The following is a 26,073-nucleotide window of genomic DNA, read 5'->3' as shown; positions in this document are numbered from 1 at the left end:
TCTAGTCAGTATGTTGTCACCGACAATATGCACGATTCATTTTAGTGAATTTGTCGTAAAAAGTCTATGTAAAAAGGGCTAATTAATCTATAAAATTAGTCTGCGTGGTCAAATGGTTAGGTTTGCCTACCATGCAAGAGGTCTCCGGTTCGATGGTCGACATGAAATATTTATTTGAAAATGAGTTTTCACACTAGAAAGACTGATCATCTTATCTTTATGTATCTTAGCCCTATGTACTGTTATGTGCGGAAGGGGATGATAGATTTTATTTTATTTTTATTTTATTGAAATAAACGGCACTTAGTGCCTTTTACATATTAGTTACAAATACAATTAAATATACATGCATGTAAGCATAAGTAATACAGAGCATTTAAAACAATATTATTAATTAAGAAAGTCTAAGAAATATAAACTATATAAAAGAATAAAATATTACCAGTATTAGAATTATCGATAAAAAAAGATAATTTGGTATTCGAAATACTTTGAACCAGTTAAAAAAAAACTAAGAAAACAATTTTGAAAAACATAAAAAAAAAATATATAAATGTTTTATTATTGAAAACTAATATTTAGGTAAATAGTATATGTTTATGTATAAAAATATATAATGATGTAAAAAAAATGATAAAGAGAAATATTTTTTACTTATAAATTAATTTAAGAAAAGAAACGAAAAAAGGAAAAAAACACTAATAAAGAAGTTTAAAACAAATTTTTAACAATGGTAACAAATAGTTACCTAGAACTATTACCAATGAAATAAAGAAGAAGAGCCGTTCTATATGTACTAACTTTCATGTGAAATGAGTCACCAGTGTCCTGGTACTTATTGCCTAGAGAGTGAAGTCTATTGATGACTGCATTTTTACCATACGATGTCGAAGTATTCGATAGATGAATAATTCATGAATCCGCGTGGTCAAATTGTCAGGGTTGCCTACCATGCAAGAGGTCTCCGGTTCGATGGTCGGTATAAGGGTCCACCAAATAAATCGGACCATCAAAAAATTAAAAAATCTTTGAAAGCGCCCAGGGGTGCAATTATTATAAATCTTCTCTATCGATTAAGGAGTGTTTAATTTTGGGATTTACTTTTTGAATCCGATTAATTTTTGCTTCATATAATATGTCCAAAGTAATAATTAAATGTCAAAAAAACACGTGAAATTAACATTTTTAGATGATTTTTAATATTTATGTTCAAAGCATTAACTTTGTGGTCACACATTTAAATTCATATTATTAAATATAAATATTATACCACTTACCAATTTTCTATGTCTACCAGTTTCGAGACATACCCGTCTGTTCGTCAAGACAGTTTTAAATGATTTGTTTTTAAGACTGTACTTGCCGATAAAATACTATTTATGTTCAAAGCGTCAAAGAGACGGGTACGTCTCAAAACCGGCAGAGTTAAAAAGCCGGTATGTGGTTAGATACTAATATTTACTAACATTCATATGATTTATTATATAAATAAAACACGAGTGATACTTTAATCCACAAATTTGGAATATCCAGTGACCGGTTTCATCGCTTTCGCGACATCTTCGAGACTGGTATCTTTATTAAAAAGTTAAATGTATTTATACAGAACAGAGGTAAGGATACATAATTCAAAGTTATATGTAAGTAAATTAAATAAAGTTATTTTTTTAAGGATCATTATTAACAAATTTTCTATGGGTTGTAATATAATTTTACTAATGACTTTTTTTACCCTTTGTTTTTCAGAAATCATTATTTACAAAACCACACTTACGAAGGATGAGACACCAAAAATAAAATAAAATACTTAAACTCATTAATATTTTAATGTTATTACATTATATCATTTCATTAGTTAACCCATAGAAAATTTGTTGATAATGATCCTTAAGATAAAAATAACTTTATTTAATTTACTTACATATAACCTTGAATTATGTATCCTTACCTCTGTTCTGTATAAATACATTTAACTTTTTAATAAAGATACCAGTCTCGAAGATGTCGCGAAAGCGATGAAACCGGTCACTGGATATTCCAAATTTGAGTATTAAAGTATCACTTGTGTTTTATTTATATAATAAATTACAATGAACTTCCATCAAGAATTTTCACTTACAAACTTAAATGATTCATATGATGCTTTTCATTCCAAACATTATTGCGACCTTAAGCATTTATTTATTTATGTATACGCCCAATGGGCATTTTTAAGGACATATGTGTACATAGAAAATTATTATAAAAGAAAGTAGAATGACACAATGGCATATAGTAGAATCGGTGGGAGTGGAAGCGGGAGAGAGGTGTTTATAATTGAATTTGATTCAGTGATCGTTTGAAATAGGACAACGCGTTATCAAATAAATCAAGACTAGTATGTTTGTTGGCCGACCTAAGAATTCTTGGCACAGGGGATATCATAACCATAATACCATAGTTAGTTCTATGGTTATCGGTATGAAAAAGTAAGTTTTGTCTGAGGTTTCTAGTTGGAATATTTCATTTTATTGAGCTCAGTAGTTCAGGCGCATCAAAAAGTAAGTTGAGAATTTTAAATACTACTAGAAGGTCTGATTTATTTCAACGGCCTTGAAGAAAATATATATTTAAGCTTGTTCTAGTTTTAGTAACTCATTAAACGTATATTGGTCTCCGGATAAGCCCAACCTCAAGCCTATCTTTTTTCGAAATCGATGTTGAACTGATTCAATCTTTTTGAAGTGAACATCATAATAATATGGAGACCAGATAATAGATGAATACTTTAGGTGCGGGCGGACTAGGGAACAGAAGAGAGTTTTAAGGGTATTGATATTTTTGAAGTTACTTGTGCTTCTGTTGATAAATCCAAGGAGTTTTAAGAGTTTATAGATAACATGTTCAATATGAATTGTAAAAAAAAGTTTAGTATCAAGTATTGATACCCAACTGTCCTGATCCTGATCAGCCTCTCTATAATAATGGACAGAGTATTGAGAAAGTTGACAGCTTTAAATACTTGGGAGTTCACTTAAGTGAGGATGGAAGCATGCACAAAGAGCTCGCAATCCGACTAGGAATTACTGGAGCAACTTTTAACATGATGCTTGTTGTCTGGAACTCAAGTCTATACTCGGTCAAAACGAAATGACGATTATTCAACTCTTGTATAATGCCAGTACTTCTATATGGGTGTGAATCTTGGAACCTTACCAAAGCTCGAATCACCAAACTTCTGAGTTTTGAGAGTAAGTGCTCGAGAAGAATATTAGGTATAAGGTGGTTCGATTTTATTACTAACATTGAAGTCCGAAAACGGACTCAGCAGCCTCCTATAACGAGCGTCTTGAGGATGCAGCTTCGGACCTGGCTTGGACACGTGCTGCGCATGCCTCAGGAGAACCTAAACCCAAGTTGCCTCTTCTTTCGTCCTGGAAGGCCGTCGATGACGATCTTTAGACTTTATTCGACGGAATTAAGGGGCGCTGGATTGACGTGGGAAGAGGCAAAAATGCTGGCTGACGATAGGGTCTCCTGGAGACAACTGGTGATGTCCACATGCTACACTCAGGAGCGGATGTGGAAAAGAAGAATATAATACCCAAATCTCGTATACTAGACACAGATGATAATATTTCATCGTTCAGTGAGTAGTCGTATATGATTGGGTTTTCCAGACGAAAAAATCTCATAAACTTGCGCTTACTTAAGTTGAGATATAGATTATTGGATGAGCACCATGTGCTAAAAGACAGTTAATCAGATTGCTATAGTGAACTATCAGTGCATTACTCAAAACACTTAATTAGGTTGAATTGACCAAACACTCTTAGTTTGATTTCGCTTTTTAAACAGTTTATACATCATTTGACGTTTAACCATCAGTTTGGCCACTATATAAATCAAACTGTCGTCGCATTACAAAAATAAAAATTCCCAAATTAATCACTCTCTAGGGTAGTGTTTCCCAAGGTGGGACATAACGCCTCAGAGGCGGGGCACCACGCCTCAGAGATGAGACACGTCGGCATTCCGCATACAAAGGGTCATACAAAAAAATGCCTGAGATGTACAAAATTGAAATATACGCCAAATTGTACTTAAAATATAATGAAACCCGTTACGATTTCAAAAATTATCTAAAAACACAGAAACTGTGCAGGATGTAGGAATAATGGCATGGATTTGCGAAGAAGCTAACACAAAATATCCTAATATTACTCTGCATGCCAGAAAATTATTATTACTCTTTCCCTCATCTTATTTGGTGGAATGTGGTTTTAGCGCCATAAGCGATTTACTCATTAAAAAACGAAATCGATTGAATATAACTAGTAGAGGTAAGAGGGGACCTGAAATTGAAATTAACTAAGCTAGATCCGGACATCAAATTTCATTGTAGCAAGCGTACCTGAATTAAATCATGAATTAGGCGTCAAGATAAATGAGTGCTTGTACTCAATTTCAATTGTCACTTGTGTTTTATTATTGTTTTTATTTTTATTTTATTTTAAGTAGCATATTAAGTAATTACATTTTCAATTTATTTTTTGTAATCATTTCAGTTATAATATTTGTATTAGAATAGGTTTTACACTTATTTGTTTATAAATTTGTATAGACCACTTAATTTTTTTTTTATTAATTACACTTCGACCGGTTTCGAGGTTACTACCCCATCGTCAGTAATTTAACTAACTTATAATTACACGCGTTGCTATTTATATAGTAAAATATTGTATGAAAGAGACAGAAAATTGAATGAAAGAGAGAGAAAGAAGATAAAATAAACCATAACGGGAATAGTTTTAAAAGAGGACTCGAAGTTAAATTTAATCGATTATTTATTATTTGAAGTTTTTGATTAATGGCTTTACTAATTTCTAATCGTTCTAAATTATCTAAATGAAAACCATTTTTATTGACATGCAAAATTTCTACACACGTTTCTTGATTAAATTCATGGTTTTCGGATATAAGATGATTTGCGAATTCTGAAAAAGTATTATTACTCAGACATCTTATATGTTCTTTGATTCTAACTTTAAATTTACGCGAAGTTTTTCCAATATAGAAATTTGGGCCATTTAAACAATTTAATTTATAAATTCCCGAATGATTTAATTTATCTTCCTTATCTTTACAATTTGTTAAATTTAACTTCGAGTCCTCTTTTAAAACTATTCCCGTTATGATTTATTTTATCTTCTTTCTCTCTCTCTTTCTTTCAATTTTCTGTTTTTTTCATACAATATTTTATTATATAAATAGCAACGCGTGTAATTATAAGTTAGTTAAATTCCTGACGATGAGGTAGTAACCTCGAAACCGGTCGAAGTGTAATTAATAAAATAAAAAAAAGTGGTTTATACAAATTTATAAACAAATAAGTGTAAAATGTCATACCACAAAGTGAAAAATGTTTTTGATAACAATAAAAATAGAATAGGTTTTATTTAATTTTATTAGGGGTTCATATGTTTACAAACATATTACGATATGATTTTAAAATTTACCCGCTGTTTAATTAAAAAAGATGCCGGGGGGGCGTCTGACTTTTGAAAAGACTGCGGCGGGGCATGGCATAAAGAAGGCTGGGAAACACTGCTCTAGGGGTAGAGAAGATAAGGGATGCAACCCCAGTTTTATCTCCCGTCTTCGGACGTGCGGTATACAAATATGAAAAATGCAATTGCTACCGACACATAAAATTGCATTCTTATACTCTTTCTTTAAAAAAAACAACATACATACATATTTATTGAAATTCCCAACCACAGTTTTAGACTTGACCCTGATAACGAGATACTTGTATCCGTATATTTGTGCAATTCTGATTTATAAATAAAATAAACGCGTCTTATCATTTCGGAGAATATATCGATTGCATTTTACAATAAATATTGACATATAATACATGTAACAAATATTTACTTGACCTAATTTATTTACATATCTATTTATTAGCATTTACGTACTAGCCTAGAAGCTTTTATAAATGATAAAAGGTAAAACTAACTTATCGAATCAAGAAAGTAGAACGGTCAGCAGCGATAACAAGAACATTGTAATACAATAAATATGAAATAATATTGGTTAAAACAGGTTACAAAGTAAAATGAATAAATCATATCTTGGCATGTATTCCTTTAGTCTCTGATACCAAGAACATCTATGCATCGCTGTGCTCCATCCAGCCATCGGAGTTTGTGTCTACCATCGCAACGTCTACCTTGGTGCGCCGCGTGAAGTATTTTATTGAGCACTCTTTCTTCGTCTCATTCTTTCCTAGTGCCCTGATCATCGTAGCCTCAATATCTATATTGCACTTGTCACCAATTACGGCATGTACTCCTTCAGCCCCTGATGCTAATAACATCCATACCCCGCTGTGCTCCATCCAGCCATCGGAGTTTGGGTCATTGACATAAACGGCCAATCTGCCTTTTACAAACATTTATAATACTAAAATATTTGGCTTAATATATATAAATATATATATATATTTTTTAAAACATAAATTAAACCTAAAATTATACAAGATTTATATTTAAAAAATTAACCTAAAAATTATACAGCATATTCAGTAGATAGTTTAAATAATAAAACATTCTACAGTAATACAACAAGAAAATCATGAGTACTGTTTCATACAGCTGGGCAAAGTGAACAAAAAACTGTATATATTCTGAAATGCATGAATAAATAAATATAATTACCATTCACCATCTTTGAAAAAGTTCGAAAAATTTGTTCTATAGGAACAATACCCTACACTAAATATATATCAGATACGTGGGAATAACAATTGCCGAGTTCTTGAAGTCTATTTAATACGGCATTACAAGTATACACCGTCCGTGAATTGTTGCTACAAAACGGTGGCACCTGTCTAGTCATTCTTCCAGGCACCCTGAAGTTGATGAGAGATAATAGTTCAGGGCAATCCGATATTGAATTTACAATTTTGAATAAATTTAAAAGGTCTATAATTTTTCTTCTATCGTTAAGTTTTGACAAATTTAATGTTTTATGTAAAAAATCATAATTTGATTTTGGCTCGAAATTGTCTGGTTTGCGAAATGTGTTATCTTTATGCTTTGCCACCGAACCTTAATAAAATTAATGCAATTTTCTACCTTGCACTGGGGTTCTGGTACCTTATTGTTTGGAACTTGTCTCGCGGCAGTCAGGATCAAATCAGATCCTGTGGTCATGAAGAAGGGGCACTTGACGTGGTTTCTTGATTATTATTATAACACGATACAGTGAATTAAATAAATTATTAATCGCAAAAATAACTGATTCGCTAACGCGGTGAGAAGTGAGAATATCTAAGCACATGAACACTGACAGTTGGGTTATTTTATTTTTGTCTTTTGTTCTATACATTTGAATATGTTGAGCCGGAGACAAAAATGTGGTACCTACCCACAGTAAGAATCTCAACATCTAAACCAGGGCCCAGTAGGCAGATATATCCAACAAAATAAATGTGGCGTAACCGGGGTAGGTAGAAAGAAATGGCCTTAAGGCAATATGCCCCCCCCATATATGTACATAAATTATATATGTATATAAAGTGTTAAATAAATAAATATAATATACAAACTCAAGTCTCTAAAGATGTACATGTATGTACATACACCTATTGTGTTTCTCGTTGTATCTTTGTGTAATTTGTTGAGATCTTGACATTTGTACCATAGAAAGATCGTATTTTAACAACCTTCAGCCTACTTTTATCTTTGTTACTCAAATTTCGTACTTTGCTTCCATACATAAGGACCAGCACCACTTCTTCTTCCGGTGCCTTGTCAGGTCTCCCCGATGTTGGCGATCACTGCAGTGAAAGAATCTGTCCTGCGCTACTCCTTCTCTCTTCGACTCTCATAACTCCTATCCAATCCCTTATATTTCTCAGCCAGGATGACTGACACCCGCCAACTCTTCGCCGTCGCTTCATCTTGCCCTTGATTATCAGCTGAAGGAAGTGATATTTATCTCTTCCAAAAATAAGTCTCACTGCGGCATTCAATACAGACTGTAGGCGAGTCATTTTATTCATTGGTAGACCTGCGTAGATACCATTACAATAATCGACTCTAGACACTACAAACGCATTTATTAATTGACGGGCGGCATCAACTGGCAAATGTTTGCGTATGCATTTAATCTGTTTCAGCTGGTAAAAGCATGAACTTATCGTTCTACTAATTTGAGCGTCAAGAGAAAGGTCAGAATGAAGGAAGATTCCCAGTAGTTCAACGGTGGGTAAAGCGGTACTCCTTACATCGGGTAGTGCCGTATCCTGAATCAAATTCTGTCGTCTGGCTGAAGCCATCCATAGTTGTTCCGTTTTAGATGGGAACGTACGAGTACTTAGAATCCGTTGATTAGATTCAATTGTTTTAATTAATTCACTTATAGTGACGATAAGTAGTGCCAATAAATGATTGATTTATATCGTCGTAATATAAATAAATTGAGTTTTGACGTGACTGATTTATCGATTTATGACCCTTACAGGTCAAAATATGTGAAACAGGTCAAGGCAGAGATATGTATATATCTAGATAAGTATCGTTCAATCATTATTACTACGTATTCTATTCTGTCTCGTGGTCTAGTGGTTAGCGCGTTTGTCTATCATGAAAGAGGTTTCGGGTTCGATTCCCGATATGGTTGACATAAAATATTTATTTAAATACTTCTACGTAGGGGTGAGTTGAGAGGATGAAACGCCACACACGTATTTCCTAGCATACATTCCTAGCTTCTTTCACATTCATACATCTAGTCTTATATGTTTTTCGGTTATGTCTGCTTTTGATTTGACCAGACTTAAGATTTTTGGTAAAATAAACCAAAGTAGGGAACAAAATGCCAAACACTTCTCTAGTGGAACGGAAGGCCCGTTGACTGCTGCCAACAGGCCGGCTTCTCCTGAAGAGTTTTAAGTGGTTTCCTCTCCACGTGGGCAAATGCTGAGAAGTTCCCGATTAGCCCACATTAGTATATTCCTCCCGATTCCAATAGTTTAGATAAATTTAAAGATATTTTATTGCAGAAAAATCCACATTTTGATATTTAAACCTTGTATATATTTTTTTTATTTTTTTTTATTATTTAAATCTTAAAATAGGGCACACATATCATACATATTGTTATGTGTGTTCTAATAATAACATTACAAATATATTTAATTTATAAATTGTTTATCACATATGTCTTGACCATTATTTTAAATTTTGATATGTTTTTTTCTTCATAAATATTTTTTTTCATTTCGTAATACTTTTTAATTGCTTTAAATAAAATTGAATTTTGTGACTTTGCCTTTTTCCTAAATGGAAGTCTAATTTTGTTCTTTTCTCTAGTATTGTGATTGTGTTCATGCTGGTTCCGATCAATTTTTTTCCAAAATTCTGTTTTTTTATTAGAGTTTATAATTTTATGAACAAATATCATTGTATTGTAAAATATTCTTTGTTTATATGTTAATAATTTCATTTCATTTACCATCGACTTTACCCTCGTATATCTGTTTTTTTTCAAAATGATTCTAAAGGCTTTATTTTGTAATACAGTTAGTTTATCTATTTTTTCTTTGTTTGATAAAAATAAAATGCTACTACAGTAGTTAACGTGTGGTTCAATAATTGCTTTGTAAATAGTTTTGCAGGAGTCCTTATCAATAAATCTTCTGATCCTTCCCAAAATTGATATTTTTTTTGCAATCTTATTTATTACCATCTTAGCGTTTTGGTGAAATGTAAGTTTTGAATCCAACATTACACCTAAATATTTAATTTCAGTGACTTCATTAAGTTTTTCATTTTCTATTACAATTGATGGTGTAATTTCCATTCTTTTGTTTCCTATATTCATATATTTAGTTTTGTTAACATTTAATTTTAATTTATTAATTTTTAGCCACAGTGATACACTATTAAGATCATGATTTAGTCTGTCCATAATTGTTTTATAATTTTCTCCCGATATATATATTAAGGCATCGTCTGCAAAGAGTCTTATTTTTGAATATTTTAATGTTTCGACAATATCATTTATGTATATAATAAACAAAACCGGTCCGAGAACCGATCCTTGTGGTACTCCCAATGAAATTTTGAGGGGCTCGGAAATTTCATCATTCACCTTCGTTATTTGGTATCTATCGCCAAGGTACTCTTCAAACCATTTTATAGTTTTTCCTTTTATTCCTATTTTATTCAATTTTTTAATAATTATTTCTCGGTCTATTGTTTCGAAGGCTCTTTTAAAATCCAAGAAAACTGCAATTACGAACATGTTCTTATCGGTTTCCTCTTTCCAATCTTCTAAAACCAAGTTAATAGCCATTTCACAAGATTGATTGATTGATTGATTTGATATTTGCAAGGTAAATAATAAAGCAACTCCCATATTTAAAAAAAAACTATTAAAAATAGAGATTTTGAATTATTTAGTCATGCTACGTCTTTCTTGGTCATCCACGTCCTGTTTTACCATTCATTCTCACCATATATATCAATCTTACCATTATTTCGTCATCCATTCGTTCTACATCAAACCATCTCAGTGATCCTTTCTTAATCTTATCAATTACGGCTTGCTCAGATTTGCACTCTCGCTTGATTTCATCATTTGTAACCCTGTCATACATTGATTTCCCACTCATTCGTATAAGAGATTGCATTTCGATTGTGTTCACTCGGCTTCCGTTCTTTCTCTGCCAATTTCATGTTCCAATTTCATACATTAAGCCAGGGTTACAATGTTATGTCGTATTCTAGACCGGTGTGTTGGGGAGCTATCTGGTACTGACCGACCGAAGTTTCAGTTTCAGCCGCGGCTTCGGTTTCGGCCAAACATTGGCCGAAACTTTGGCTTAGCCGAAACCTGTGGTCAAGATGAGTCGGATTAGAGATATTGGATTGTTTTCCATTAAAATAATTAGTAATTATCTTCATTAAAAACGTAGAACTGGACCTTATATGTATTTTCAAAATACTTAATGCTAGAAGTGATATCCGATCTCTGTTACGATCAATTTCTTTTCAATTTCAATCCTTACCATGTCATGAGACGTAAAAATCTGTTGTTTATAACATCTTCCAAGAGCAACTTTTGTTTTTATGTCCAGAATTTATAGATTAGTCAATTCGTCACACAACTTGGAATTCTTTGGGATAGATCGTCCGGCTTTTCGTAGATCTCTTTGCCACTAAAACAGTGTGGGATGAAGATGGATTGGTATGGTTCAGCTCGAAGTTTTATGTGTTTATCGTGTTTATGAACGTATTGTATACCATCATTGTATTGCCCTTGTTTTCCACATAGTTTTATGTCATTTTTGTTCAGTTTCTTGATTATATGTTTCTACGTGTAATTGTTGCAATTGGCTTAAGCTAGGGTTTCCTAGGACAGCGGTGCCCGTATCTTAACGGCCGTAGTGAACGGTGATGCGGTGGACAGCCATCGTAACGGTGACTAGAGAGTGGTTTCCTAAGAAAACGGTGTTGATAACATTTAACAACACCGTTTTCCTAAGAAACCACTCTCTAGTCACCGTAACGACGGCTATCCACCGCATCACCGTTCACTACGGCCGTTAAGATACGGACACCGCTGTCCTAGGAAACCCTAGCTTTAGGCTGTAAAAAATTTGGACAAACTCTATCAACTCCCTGGGGAGTTGTTTATATTAACATATTACAACAGAGATGAAGAACAGTTAAGAGAAGGTAACATAGAAGTCTAGGCATCTAAGGGGCTTATGACTTGTCATTGGCTGGTTTAAGTGGCCACTTTACACACTGTGTAACATTCACCATTCTGCCTATATTTGAACATCTATATTCCTTCAATTCTTTCATCTGTTGATGTTTGTGAAGTTAAAGAGCTGAAACATTTATTTATGCGGGTGAGATTCATGTAATTGAATTATTTCACCCACATACTAGGCAACGCCTGAAAATATTATTTTTTCAATTTCTATACTTCTTCATGGACCAGGTAATTCATCAACAATATTTTGAGTTTGTCCAAATTTTTGTAGACAAGGACTGGATTCAACTCCCTGGGGAGCTGTTTATAATAACATATTATAACAGAGATGAATAACTTTTAAGAGAAGGTAATATAGAAGTCTAGGCATCTACAGGGCTTATGGCTTGTCAATGGCTGGTTTAAGTGGCCACTTTACACACTGTGTAACATTCACCATTCTGCCTATATTTGAACATCTATATTCCTTTAATTCTTTCATGTGTTGATGTTTGTGAAGTTAAAGAGCTGAAACCTTTATTTATGCGGGTGAGATTCATCTAATTGAATTATTTCACCCACATACTAGGCAACGCCTGAAAATATTATTTTTTCTTCACAAACATCATTCATCACAACAACATTCATCACAAACATCAACAGATGAAAGAATTGAAGGAATATAGATGTTCAAATATAGGCAGAATGGTGAAACATCAACAGATGAAAGAATTGAAGGAATTACATGTTCAAATATAGGCAGAATGGTGAATGTTACACAGTGTGTAAAATGGCCACTTAAACATTGACAGGTCATAAGCCCTGTAGATGCCTAGACTTCTATATTACCTTCTTTTAAATGTTCTTCATCTCTGTTGTAATATGTTAATTATATGTATAACATGACAACGAGTCATTTAACTCATCCCAATTCTTGCTAGCTCCTGACGTCACTGCGACCTGTGAAGATCTATTGTGTCCCCATGAATAGTTCTTGCCATCCAAGCCCAGGTCTATAAAGAGCCTGGCTACTGTATGGAAGGCGAGAGTTTACATTTTGCTAAATCTCCCCCTCCAAGCCTAGATCCGTAAAGTATCGGGCTATTAGGTAGGGAGCGAGCTCTTTAACATCCTCAGGTTTAAACCGTGGTCCCCTACTTTCATGTTACAAAAATTGTTAAGATGCACCGCGGTTGGCGTACGAATACAGTGCCCTATGTACCAATAATGGTTTGCATAAGTTTGGAAAGAGAGCCATGTTAAAATAATATAAGATTTTTTCGGCTTGGTTCTAAAAAAAATCTGCCCACCTCTGTCCTAAAATATTTATTTATATATTTTTTTATTTATTTTTTTATTTATTTATTTAGTTTTTTATTTATTTATTGACGGACATTGTCCATGAATACAATTTATAAGGTTTAAATATTACAATAAAAGAATAATTTAAAACATTTTTTAAAAAAAGAAAGAAGCATTGACAAACATAAGGGACATCGAGACCAGATCTGGACTATTTATTTAGTGCTCGTTTAAATCGTCGTAAACTTAAACCAAAAAAGTCCAGATCTTGTCTCGAGTTAACAATACGACAAAGGCGGGTCATTGGAGAATTTAGGTCATAGTTTGTTCTATGCTGATCGATGAACAGTACTTCATTGTTTCTCAATCTACGAGTCGGAATATTGAATTTTACTTGTCCCAGTAATGATGGAACATCGATTATACCGTTTAGTATGCCGAACATATATATGGAGTCAATATTAGTTCTACGTTTTTGTAGACTAGAAATATTTAACACTGACTCTATTTCAGCATAAGAATAATTATCTCTCTCTAGTCCAAGCATCCACGCTATTTTTCGAAGCAAGCGATGTTGGACTGATTCAATGTGATTTATTAACATAAAGTCGCCGGCAATTTGAAAGCAAGAAATAAATATTGTGTATTTTGATGCGAGTGGTGTGTAGTCTCATTGAATAAGGTTGTAAAGAAACCATACAAAATTCCTAACGTAATGAAGCAAGTAAAGGTAAATACTTCCTTTGCCCCCATATTAATGATTTGTGTCAAGTCAAAGATAATCTGGGGATTCGATTCAATGTATTTTTTAACACAATCACGAGAGGAGTTCCACATAGAACTTATAAAGCATTGGTATCCCTCATATAATATCAAGATTAAAAATGTATCAACCTTATTTATTTATATTAAACTTAATTTTTTTATGAATCTAAAATCACGAGACAGGTTCCTCAATCATTTAAAGAAGCTATATATATTCCTCACTTTTAAAAAAACCTCGATCCAATTCCGAGGATCTTGCGAATTTTTCTCCAGTATCTAAACTTTCGTCGGCCTCGTGGCGTAATGGTCAGGACGTTTGCCTACCGTGCGGGAGGTCTCGCGTTCGATTCCTGACATGGTTGATATGAAATATTTTTTAAAAAGGTATTTTCACACCAGAATATTTCGTAGTCACTGGAAGACTGATCATCTTACCTTTATGTAATAAAAAATAATCGATGTACCAATGCTGTGCCCTATGCACCATTAGGTGGGGAAAAAGTATGCTGATGATGATCTTACTTTCCAATAATATCTAAAATTCTAGAAAAAATTACAGCTCGACAAATTTCAGTTTACATAGATAATAACAGCTTGCTCTCTAACTTTTAATAAGCTAACTGAAAATTTCACTCAACTGAAACGGCACTGTTGAAGATTCTATCGGATTTCTTCTTCTTCTCTTATTTTCCACATCCGCTCCTCAGTGGAGCATGTGGACATCACCAGTTGCCTCCAGGAGAACCGACCCTATCGCCAGCCAGCATTTTTGCCTCTTCCCACGTCAATCCAGCACCCCTTAATTCCACCGAATAGAGTCGAAAGATCGTCATCGACGGCTTTCCAGGACGGCGTGAGCCCGCAGGTTAAAAAAAAGCAACATGAATTAAGGTTTTCCTGAGGCTTTTTTAACTATCACCTCCTTCACCTGGGTTTTTTTAAACTATCAGATATAGCTCTGGCAAATGAGTCTGGCAAACACGCGATACTTGCTCCCTTTGACATGAGAGCTGCAGTTAATACAATTGGTTATAGGTTTTTTATAAAAAGGACAGAAGTAACTTCTGGAATTTCTGGTCTCACTGACGCATGGATTCAATCGTATTTTTCAGAGTGAACGCTATCAGTTTAAGTTGCGGGTACAAATCTTAATTAATCCTTCTTAAATCTGGCGTCTCGCAAGGTTTTTTCCTTGGACTAATGCTTGTAACACTGTGCGTCGACGATGTGTCCAAAATTATTCATTCATTCGGGTTGCTTTCTCATTGTTACGCAGATGATCAATACATCTATTTTTACTGCTCTCCTCAAGTTATAAATAATTTGAAAAATTGCGTGTCTCAATGAATCCAAATCGTAAATAACTGGATGCCATCAAACAGTCAAAATTAATCCATTTCAAACTGGATTTCTACTGAAAATTACAAAAAAACGATAAGACTCTTAAAACCGATCTCCAATTTTTAATCACAGGTTGTGATCTTATCCCTAGTATAAATGTTAAACTACTGGAAGTTCATTTAGATTCAAATCTTTCTTTTCGTTCTCAGGTCAATAAAACGGCGAGTGCTGGTTTCTTTCAACTCCAATAAATCTAATCCACACCGAAAAATATTCCAGTAGATGAAACTAAAGCTCTTGGGTATGCTAATATCGTTTCCAATCTGGATTACTGTAATGGAATATACTCTTACGCAAATTTCTTGAAATAGCAAACTGATAAACTTCAATCTGTTTTAAATGCGGCAGCAAGGTTTATTAAGGGAATAAAAACAATATTCTCACATTTCACAATATCTTTGAGATTTTCACTGGTTGAAAAGCCCAGAGAGAAAGCTTTGCTGGACAGTATTCAAATCCTTTCATAACATGGCTCCAAAATACTTATCAGACTTCCGTATTAGGGAAAACAAATATGTCAAAGAAAATCTACTCTTAGGTGAATATTTGATTCAGGTAGAGACACATTTTACGAAATCCAGGGTTGCCTAAACACTAGATATTTTCGCCGTTGCCAGCCCCTCTGCCTGGAACCAATTGCCTTCACGCGGATCATCGAAAGTCCCAGTCAGCTTAGATCTCAACTGAAATCTCAATTCGTTCGTTTACCATACCCTTAAATTTTTTAATTAAAAAATATAATATGTTTTGTTAGCTTAGTTAGAATTTAAGCTTATGTATTAAATTGTAAAGCGCCCTTGATGAGATTTTGGACTAAAACGGCGCATATAAATCAGAGTCTTGTGATAATAATAACTGTAACGAAAATTTAGAAGACCTTCACTTCAATATTTATGACGGTTCTGGTGTCCCTCTGTCTAGCCGTATATGTCCTGCCGATTGCCACTTTAATTTTGCCACACGGTTTATGACATCAGCAACTTTGGTTCTACGTCTAATTTCTTCGTTTCTTATCATTTCTCGGAGACTCACACCAAGCATCGGCCATTACGTGAACCGTTGTGTGCATTTTAATTTTTGACCACTCTTTACTGTAAGGATTGTCGCCTCTAGTCCATAAACCACCATCGTTGTAAATACCTTATCTTCTATAAGCTTTTTTGTAAATCCTCCTTTCTGTAGCAATATATGGTTCAAATGTGTTTTAATGAATACGATTAAATTAATATTTCCTTTTCTAGAACCATCAGAGGAAGGTGTTGATGATGCCGATGTGGGTGAAGACTGTTGCTACGATGGCGAAGATTGGGCTGATGCAGGGTGCTCTCCTCCTGAAGACCCTGACAGGACCAAAACATGCCTGGACAGCGCTACCAAGTGCTGTCAGAAGGTTCTCAAGTAAGGAATAGTTCTACCTTTAAGATCTTAGACATAGATATAGCTAGATCAAAAAATAGATATTAAAGCTATTGGCCTTTTTTCTTTCATTTAAAATACCAAAAAGGCCTGCTTACTACTTTTGATGGCCATGGCTTTTGAAAATAAACTTCAGGAGTTTAAAAACACATATTTGAAATAATTTTGTCAAATCGATATCTAATCAATTTTGAATGCAATCTGTAAAGATTCACCTTTTCCCCTCAATCTAACAAAAAACATTTTATGTGCAATGTGTACCCTTCTAATTTTTTTTCTGTGTGCAAAAACAATAGGAGTCATTGATGACATTGATGTTATGTTCATATTCTTGAAGATGGAGGTCAGCGCTATACAAGGTCCTGACGTCACCTTGACCTGTGCAATGATCTATTGTGACGGGTCCTCAGAAACTAATTCTCATCCTCTTAGCCCAGGTTTTTTATGAGCCAGCTATTAAGTGGATGGCGAGTGTTCTGCCCAGGTCTTCGAAGTATCGGGTTATAAGATAGAGAATGGGCACTCTCACATTTGCAGGTTTAACTGGTGGTCCCAAGAATATATGGAGTTTTGGAATACGGAGATTCAACATCTACACTGTAGAATTTATATCAAGTAATTTCAATAAGGTTTATTCTAGTAAAGTGCTTATTCAATATAAGGAAGATATTTGGTGGTGTCATCCAAAATGGAGTGTGGAGGAGACGGTTTAATCGTGAATTAGAGGCACTGTTTGAGAAACCTAAGATTGCAAAATTCATTCAAATAAGAAGATTAAATGCTTGCATTTAGGCGTAAAAATGTTGCCACTATAAAAAAATAATTTAGTTTTTATATTTTTCCCATCTGTTTTACTATTTTTTTGAAAGTATGTATCAAGTCATTAAAAGAGCCGGATTAGTAATTGCTCGCTAGATAAATACAGACACAAGTTAAGCACACCGTCTTGGTAATTTTCAAATGCCATATAAAAATTATGTTCTAGCTTTGCTTAAATTGGGATTTATTTGAGTTAATAATCGCTTTGAAGTAGGCACTTTTTTTATTGGAGCCTTTTTAAAATATGAATGAGAACTATCCAAAAGTTTAATTGGGTAAGGAACGCGGAGTAAAGTTTCGGCGTCACTTATTGGGTAAATTAGATCAAATTATCTAAAATCGGCATACTGGGGTAGATAAAGATAGTATGGTCTTGGTCTATATTACAGCTGCGGGTGGTGGACTTTTGGATCCCCTCAATATTATGAATTGTTAAAAAATATAAAAAAATATGTACCGTGACAAATGAGTTTTTCCTAAACTGCTAAGAGCATAATTATTTTATTTTTATTTGTTTATTTGACATTTTGTGTACATATACATATAAGGCGGGCATATTGCCTTAGGGCAATTTCTTCCTACCTACCAAAGCCGTTCAGTTTGAGAAAATTACAAGTACATGGACATATTAAATCTTATAATTTTAAACAAAAACTAAAAACAGAGTTTAACAAAAAAAAAGTACACAAAAATAACACTATATTATGAAGAGAGGAGAGGGGATAGGAAGAAAATAAGAAGGATCAAGGAATTATTTAAATATTTAGATAGTGACATTTCTATCTTGACTTAAATGTAAATAAAGAAGGGGCCAACAACATTAGTGGGTAGATTATTCCATTAGTGGGTAGATTATTCCATAATTAAGCAGCAACTACTATGAAAAAGGAGGTAAACAAATTAGAGAGTTGAAAGGGTATTAAAAGGGTTCTCTCGTTACTATACGAAGAGATAATCCGTGTTGTAATAAAGGTTGGAAGAGCTCTCTCAGATAAACAGGCGACGTGGTATTATTTAAAATATTATGAAGAAGTGATAGAATGTGAATGTTTCTTCTATGCCTGATACTGAACCAGTGTAGTTGCGTGCGATATTCGGTTATGTGGTTGAATTTGCGAAGATCAAAGATATAACGTATACAAACATTCTGCAATCGTTCTAACTTATCAAGTAATTCAGAGTTAGCATCTGGATAACATACATCCGCATAGTCAAGGAGTGGAAGAAGTAAGCTCTGGACTAATGTTTGCTTAACATTAATTGGAAAGAAATTTTGTAATCTTTTGTTCTGTATGTATAATATTATGTTTTACCAATAAATAATATTAAAAAATGCATTTTGTTATAAAATTGTCCTCTTTTGATATTATTTATTAGTGGGCCGATGATGTATGAAGCTTTTTTTTGACATCAAAGTAAAAGGGGTCTAAAAAGTTAGATTTTGGATCTTATTGAACGTAATTTTTTTTTTTTAAAATCCATATTACTTTTGACCCTTTAACCAAGGTTTGAAGATTATCACTGTCTGAGCATTTTGTTAATTATCTATATTGATAAAATATTTTTTCTTAGTAAAGATATAACTTAATCACAAAACAAATTCGAACACGTTTTAAAACTACCGAAATGCGAAAAGTTTACACTCCGTGGAACTGATGCCGTTGAGCGCCTGGCAAATATTAACGAAAACAATGGCTCATTAAAACAATCTTACCCATTTACTGAAAAACAAAGTGCAACTTACGCCCTTAAGTACTTATTTAAAATGGTTTCATGCACATCATTAAATTAATTGGATTGATTTTCTTACTTAAATACGAAATGACAGCCGATTTAGCGCAAAAAACCGACTTTTTCAAAAATTTCAAGCTCTGGTTGAGAGCCAAAAGCAGTATCGAATATTTTTTTGATATTTTTTGCATTCCGAGTAATTCAAGAGGCAACTTTATAGGCCCTTTTTATTCCAAAATTAAGAGAAAAAATATATCTGCCAATCCTATTATTTATAGATATTTTTCACAGGAATGTCTCTTTTTTGCAGGGATAGAGAATCGTGTAAGAAGGGAGTCCAGCTAGCAAAAGAGACAAATAATTGTGACGAGATTGAAAGCGATGGAGTCGTAAGTATTTTTTTATTTTAATTATTTCCGAAATAATTCGATCAGATGAATCTCTTCACAACAATAAAGGGTTGCGTTCTTTAACTTCACCAAAATCGACATATGGAAGAGTTGAAGATATATGGATGTTACACAGTGTGTAAAGTGGCCACTTAAGGTATGAACTCTTTTTTTCCATGATATATTTTGTTTCCCTTTAGGAATATTTTTGTTTTTTTTACAAATATATATATATTTTTTAATTACTATAAAAAAATACCATATAATCTTTTACAGAATATTTTATTTTCTCTTTTAACAGTGTAACACAAAAATATTATAACTGTCGATTTATTAAAGGAGCAAAAATTCACATTCTCTTGTATACCACGAACAGGCCATGCCTTTGTGGGATTTTTTGTATGCGTTTTTAACTATTAATATGTATTTTATTGCTATGTAATTATCCTTTATTTTTTTAATACTCTGTTTTACATCTTATGTATATTGTAAAAAAAACAAAAAAAACTTTTTTTTTTAACCAGCCAATGACAGGTCATAAGTCTTGTAAATGCCTAGACTTTCACATTCCCTTCTCTAAGATGATCTTCATTCCTGTTGTAATTAGTTAATAATTTATTTGCTGTACGCATAACGCATCCCTGCGTAGATTCCTCCATAAAATACCTTCATTATCAATATTGGCTTACCTTATCTGGTCTGTTTACCCGAACCCAGCGTTAATTTGTTGCATCTGCTACTAGGGACAGAGCGTCTCATTGTATAACAATCGTATTTTCTGCAGCACTAGAGATACAAGATTATACGTGGCTAGCAACAACGTCAAGCTATCACCAGATACTCGGCATGCGAGGAACCAGGCAAACTATTGTCTTTTATGTTGATTCGCACAGTTCAAACAGCGCCAAGTGCCTACCAGTGCGAGCCGTGATTTAGTTTATAGGTAATCTACAAAAAATGATCATTAATTTGTACCAACATATAAGTACATAATATGTTAGCAACACAATGAGGAATTCCACTATTTTCTATTTTTTTTTCTATTAGCGTACTATTTAACTAAGCAAAAATATACAAATATATATATTTTTGTGCGTTATTTACAAATATATGATTTTTTAAAGTTACATTTATCAAATACCGCGTCAATTGACTGTAATCAGTGTGTCACTTTTCAGAAGTGACATCATGAAACGGTTGGCGTTCTTACTTTCACTGACCTGACAGGAATCTATGGAATATTATCGTAATTTGCTCATTTCTATGTTATGGCTGTTTTTACGAACGTTTCGATTTAGAAAAACCTAGAAAGTTGACATAATCTCTGGTTGAAATGTCAAATTATACAAATTATACTCTTTTTTTTCTATGGTCAAAACGTTGCGGGGGCTTTAAAGCGGAAACCGGAAATACTACACGTAGATATAAGGAGTGACGTCATTATTTACAATTTTAAAATAAATACTACTTTTAACATTTTTTATTTATTTTTGCGTGCGTTTTTTAGATATTTCATCCCACTCCAAAATTTTTAAATATTCACTTGTACACGAAAACATTTTTAAAATTTAATTCCGGGTTGGGCTGGAATTCCTCATTATAAATGACGATTTTTTCTGTGGTTCTGTGAAAATCAACCCAAACAACAATTATTATTAACCGCGCGATAAGCGTAGCTTAATTCTACACTATTTTAACCCTCCCTCCCCGGTGATGTGTAGCTAGTACACATTGCGTCTAACGACTATAATGTCTTTATAAATATAATAAACATTGGGTTTAGATTTTCAGTATACCTTCATTACACATTAACGTATCGACTGAAATAATTTGTTTTTATATATTATATATAAGTACTTATTAGGCACAACAAAAGCATTTTATTGGAAATCGGGGATAAATTATACTCACAGTATACCAATGTTTCGCATTGTTGCATATGAAGAAAAGAGTAAAGAATTTACGCCCGTCGCAGTCAGTCGCGTAGTCCAGTACTAGCTACGAGCTACGAGTACTTAGTAGCTCTCGGGAAGTTAGCGCGAGTGCACGTTTTGCCCAAGTCGTTAGCGATACCCAATGGTTTTTTCACGTTTTCAGCAGTTAGATTTGAAATATTATCATTTTGAATTAAATTATGGTTAATTAAAACCATTCCCTATAAATATTCAATTTTTCCCGATTTAAATATCTTATTTTTTTAATGTGTAGTGACTACACTACTCTATAGTGGTATGTTGGTGATTTTTAATAAATAAAAACTATTTAATTTATATTCCCATAAACATATTCACTAAAAAAACATTAGTTTCGAAATTAAATAAAATGGTAAGCGGTGCAAAATCCCTTATTTTGACCATTGGCCCCTAATGCCTACTCATCTTTTCTATGGCTCCATTCTTCTTCTTCATGTCGGGTCCCTCCGACGCGACGTTGACGATCACTCAGGAGAAAGCTTCCCTATCCTCAGCAGTGCGAAATAGCTCCTCCACAGTTCTAATCCTGGTCCATGCTCGGATGTTTCGAAGCCAGGAAAGCTGTTTTCTTCCGACCCCTCTACGTCACTCAATCTTCTCCTTCGTGGCAAGCTAAAGTATGGCATATTTATCACCTCTCAACACATGGCCAAAATATGAAATCTTACGGAGCTTAACAGTGGTAAATAGTTCTCTATTAATATTGGCTCTACGTAATACTTCATTGTTGGTTATCATATCAGTCCAAGATATTGTTAACATTCTACGGTGGATCCACATTTCAAATGCTTCAAGGCGGTTTATAATACTAACTTTTAGAGTCTACGCCTCTACACCGTACAGTAAGACAGACCATTTGTTATCTCAGCTTAAGGTTTATACTATCGTCACAAATAAGGAGTCTCAAATAAGTAAAAGCAATAGAATTTTAATAAACAGCAGATATAATTAAAAAAACCTACCCTTATTAGCCCCCTTAGTTGGACCCTGTTCATTGTAATAAAGCAATCAATGTTTTTCTAATAATAGAATCTTCTCTTAAATTACACCGCCAACACATGTTTCAATAATTTATCTCACTCAGTTCCATTGAAATATTGCGTATTGTATCTTTTTCAACTTATTTTTAAATTTACCCACACTTAAGATAATATTTAGTTTTATATCAATTATCCTTACACTGTATAATATTCACCAGTCTGAAGATGCCCATTAGAGGGTGAAAGCGCTAATTGGTCAAAATAAATTAATAACTTATATGTAAATATAAGTTATTACATCGTCACAAATAAGATTTTTCATTTTGTTGAATCCTGTTCGGGCTGCTTCTATTCAGCATTTTATCTCAATGTCGGGGTTTAGATTTTCAGTGATGAATCTGAACGGTTTGACTCTCTCAATATTGACATCTTTAAGTTGGAGATTTACATTTAGATGACTCTCTTAGCTAAAAACCATTAGTTAAGTTTAGTTTCCGTTAACATTTAAACTTTTAAACCATAATATTCCATATCTATCATTATCGAAATGCTTTTTATGCATTTATTTTCTACGTTGGACAAGTTCAACACCAAGGGTTAGCAACCAAGGGTCCCAACACTTATGTATGGAAGTGAAGGTTTTTTATTTATAGGTTGTTGTTTATTAATTTTATTTTTATTTTAAGTGATTTTTTTATTTTTTTTCTTTTTGAAATCAATGTATGACAGGGTTACGAATGATGAAATCAGGCGAGAGTGTAAATCTGAGACAAGTATAATTGATAAGATTAAGAAAGGGTCTCTGATATGGTTCGGTCACGTAGAATGAATGGACGACGAGAGAATGGTAAAACAAGTATACATGGCAAAAATGAACGGCAACGTTAGACGAGGACGACCAAGGAAGACGTGGCATGATCAAATAAACTAAAATCTTAAGTCTGGTCATGTCAAAAGCAGACAGAACCGAAAGGCATGTATGACAAGATGTATGAATGTGGAAGAGGCTAGGATTGTATGCCAGGATAGACGTGTGTGGCGGTCCATTCTCTCTGCCTACAACGAGAAATGGCGTGATGGTAGTAGTAGTAGTAGTAGTAGGGTTAGCAACACTACTTCCCTTTGATGAAAACGTTGATTGGATCTGACTGGGACTGTCGATGATTGGAGTGTGGAAGTAATCGGTTCCAGGCAGGAAGCCGATCTCCGAACCTAGTGTTTGGACAGTGCCCGCCCGAGTTTGACAAGTTTTCATTTGCCTGAATAAATAGGTTAAGGCCCGAAGGGTTTTATACTGACTAGCAAAGCTTTTATTTTATTCCCTTAGGGCTTTTTAACCAGTGCAAATCTTGAAGGTGTTGCAAGATGTGATTACTCCCGTAATAAGCCATGCTGCCACATTGAATATAAATCAAAGTTTATCAGATCTAAATTTGTTGGAACAGAGGGAAAACATTTTTGAGCATGGAATATGGAAGTCTAAACGTTTACAGGGTTTATGACCTGTCGTTGGCTGGTTTAAGTGGCCACTTTACAAACTGTGTAACATTCAACTGTAAATGCCTATATGTTGGGCACACCGATGTGAGTTGCAATATTTCAAGCGAATTATTTTAAACGGACAAAGGCAACCTCTTCTGGCTCTTTCTAGAGCATATAGGACATGCTCAACGGATGCACTCCCGGTTCTAACGGGCATGTTTCCTTTAGATCTGGAGGTTCAGCGACGATCTGCAAAATTCCACCTAAAAAGAAGGCGTTCCTCTGTTATTGGTGGCGTCCGTCTACTCCCAACTGAACGAATGTCTCAATCAAATATTTAAAAAATGACTTTAATTGCTCTTCTTAATGCTTGGCAATCGCGATGGGAATCTTCCTCTTCAGGGAGGGTTACCTTTCTTTTTTTTCCTTCAATCCGTCAGCGCTTAGAATCTTCTTGGGTTATCCCCGATCGCTGGATTACGCAGTTTTTATCAGGTCATGGTAAATTCAATCAAACATTATTTGTTTTTAATATTGTTGACTCCCCTTCGTGCTGCTTCGGATATCCTAACCAATCTTCTGAACACATCCTGTGGTCTTGTCCCTTTCCCCTTCTCTATGATTACCGAATGGAGCTTCTCGCTACTATCCGTGGCCGTGTTATAGGTCCTGTCGGATATACAGATCTGGTGGCTTCTAAAAAGAATTTCAAGGCTTTGTAATCATTTCGGCGAATTGATCATGTCCAATCAATTTAATCCCAGTCAGTGAAGAATTCACTTTCCTCTCTTCTTAATCCAATGAAGTGCATATTATGTACTTCTGGATTACTTTCTTTCAGCACAAAGATGCTAAGGCTACCAGATTTCAGAGAGCTCCTTCGGGCAGCTTTTCTCGTTTGACAACGAGCAAATTTTCCGTGTATGTGGGCACCGCCAAGGAGACTTATGTCCTCAGATGCGGTGTGCGGTATGTGGTGGGTAAGCTATGTAAATGTCTATACTTCCATATTCTTTTCTCAAAAATGTTGTAACAAATTTTGATCTCAACAACTCCCTAGGGAGGATATCCAGCCTGTCTGCAAACATTTGTACATACTCAAAACATTGGTATTGGAATCAACTTACTGGTAAAAAAGAAGTATAAAAATTGGAAAAATTATTTCAGGCGTTCCCTAGTAGTAGGTGAATTGGTTCAGCCGGATAAATCTTATCCGTATGATAAAGGTTTCAGCGGTTTTACTTCACAAAAGTCAACATATGGAAGAGTTGAGTAAATGTGGATGTTCAAACATAGGCCATCTACCTAGTTCATGAAGTATAAACATTGAAAAAGGTTTTCAGGCATAGTGCGTAGGTGAAATAATTAAATTAGATGAATCTCACCAGCAACATTAAAAGTTTCAGCTCTTTAACTTCACAAACGTCAACAAATGGAAGAGTTGATGGAATAAAAATTTCAAATATAGGCAGAATGGTTAATGTTAAACAGTGAGTAAAGTGGTCACTTAAACCAGCCAATTAAAGGTCAAAAGCCCTATGGATGCCTAGACTGCTATATTCTCTTTTCTAAAATGTTATTCATGTCTGTTGTAATATGTTTATATTAACAGCTCCCTAGGGGGTTTAATCCAGTCATTGTCTACAAAAATTTGGACAAACGCAAAACATTGTTGAAAAATAAAATAATGGAAGCAAGGAATGTCACTCAATAACCCTGGCATGTATTGTTCCTGTCTTAATTTTCCCGAATAGAACAATTGAGTCAGGGGTCAAGACAATTAAGGTTGCTAATGACTCAATGTTTAAAGGAGAATTGAGAATCATGACCTCGAAAATACAGATAAGGTCAAGATTTAAAAAACCTTATTAACATATTATTTGTGTTTTAAGCATTAACTTTGTGGTCAAAAATTTTCATTAATGTTAGTAAATATTAGTATTTATTTATTTATTTATTTATTTATTTATTTATTCACACTTATTATCAAAATACAATTCCATATTCACTTTGCCCAGCTAACAAGGGTACATACCCCGTTCCAAGCTAGGCAATTACATT

At 33.9% G+C, this 26,073-nt stretch overlaps 1 protein-coding gene across 1 annotated transcript in view; it reads left to right on the top strand.

Moving 5' to 3' along the window:
- LOC148277373 (uncharacterized) overlaps window positions 1-26,073 on the top strand; it is an 82,063-nt gene that overhangs the window by 6,939 nt on the left and 49,051 nt on the right. Inside the window, exons 2-3 of the mRNA XM_088232953.1 lie at window positions 16,464-16,620; window positions 19,499-19,577. Coding sequence (XP_088089079.1) covers window positions 16,464-16,620; window positions 19,499-19,577 — 236 coding nt within the window. The remainder of the gene's footprint in view (window positions 1-16,463; window positions 16,621-19,498; window positions 19,578-26,073) is intronic.

Source organism: Micrasema longulum, unplaced genomic scaffold, assembly GCF_059751315.1.
Source record: "Micrasema longulum isolate JH-2025_06_02 unplaced genomic scaffold, ASM5975131v1 h1tg001042l, whole genome shotgun sequence".
Taxonomy (NCBI): Eukaryota; Metazoa; Arthropoda; class Insecta; order Trichoptera; family Brachycentridae; genus Micrasema; species Micrasema longulum.
Note: the sequence above shows the minus strand (reverse complement) of the source record. Positions and strands in the feature narration are given on the sequence as shown.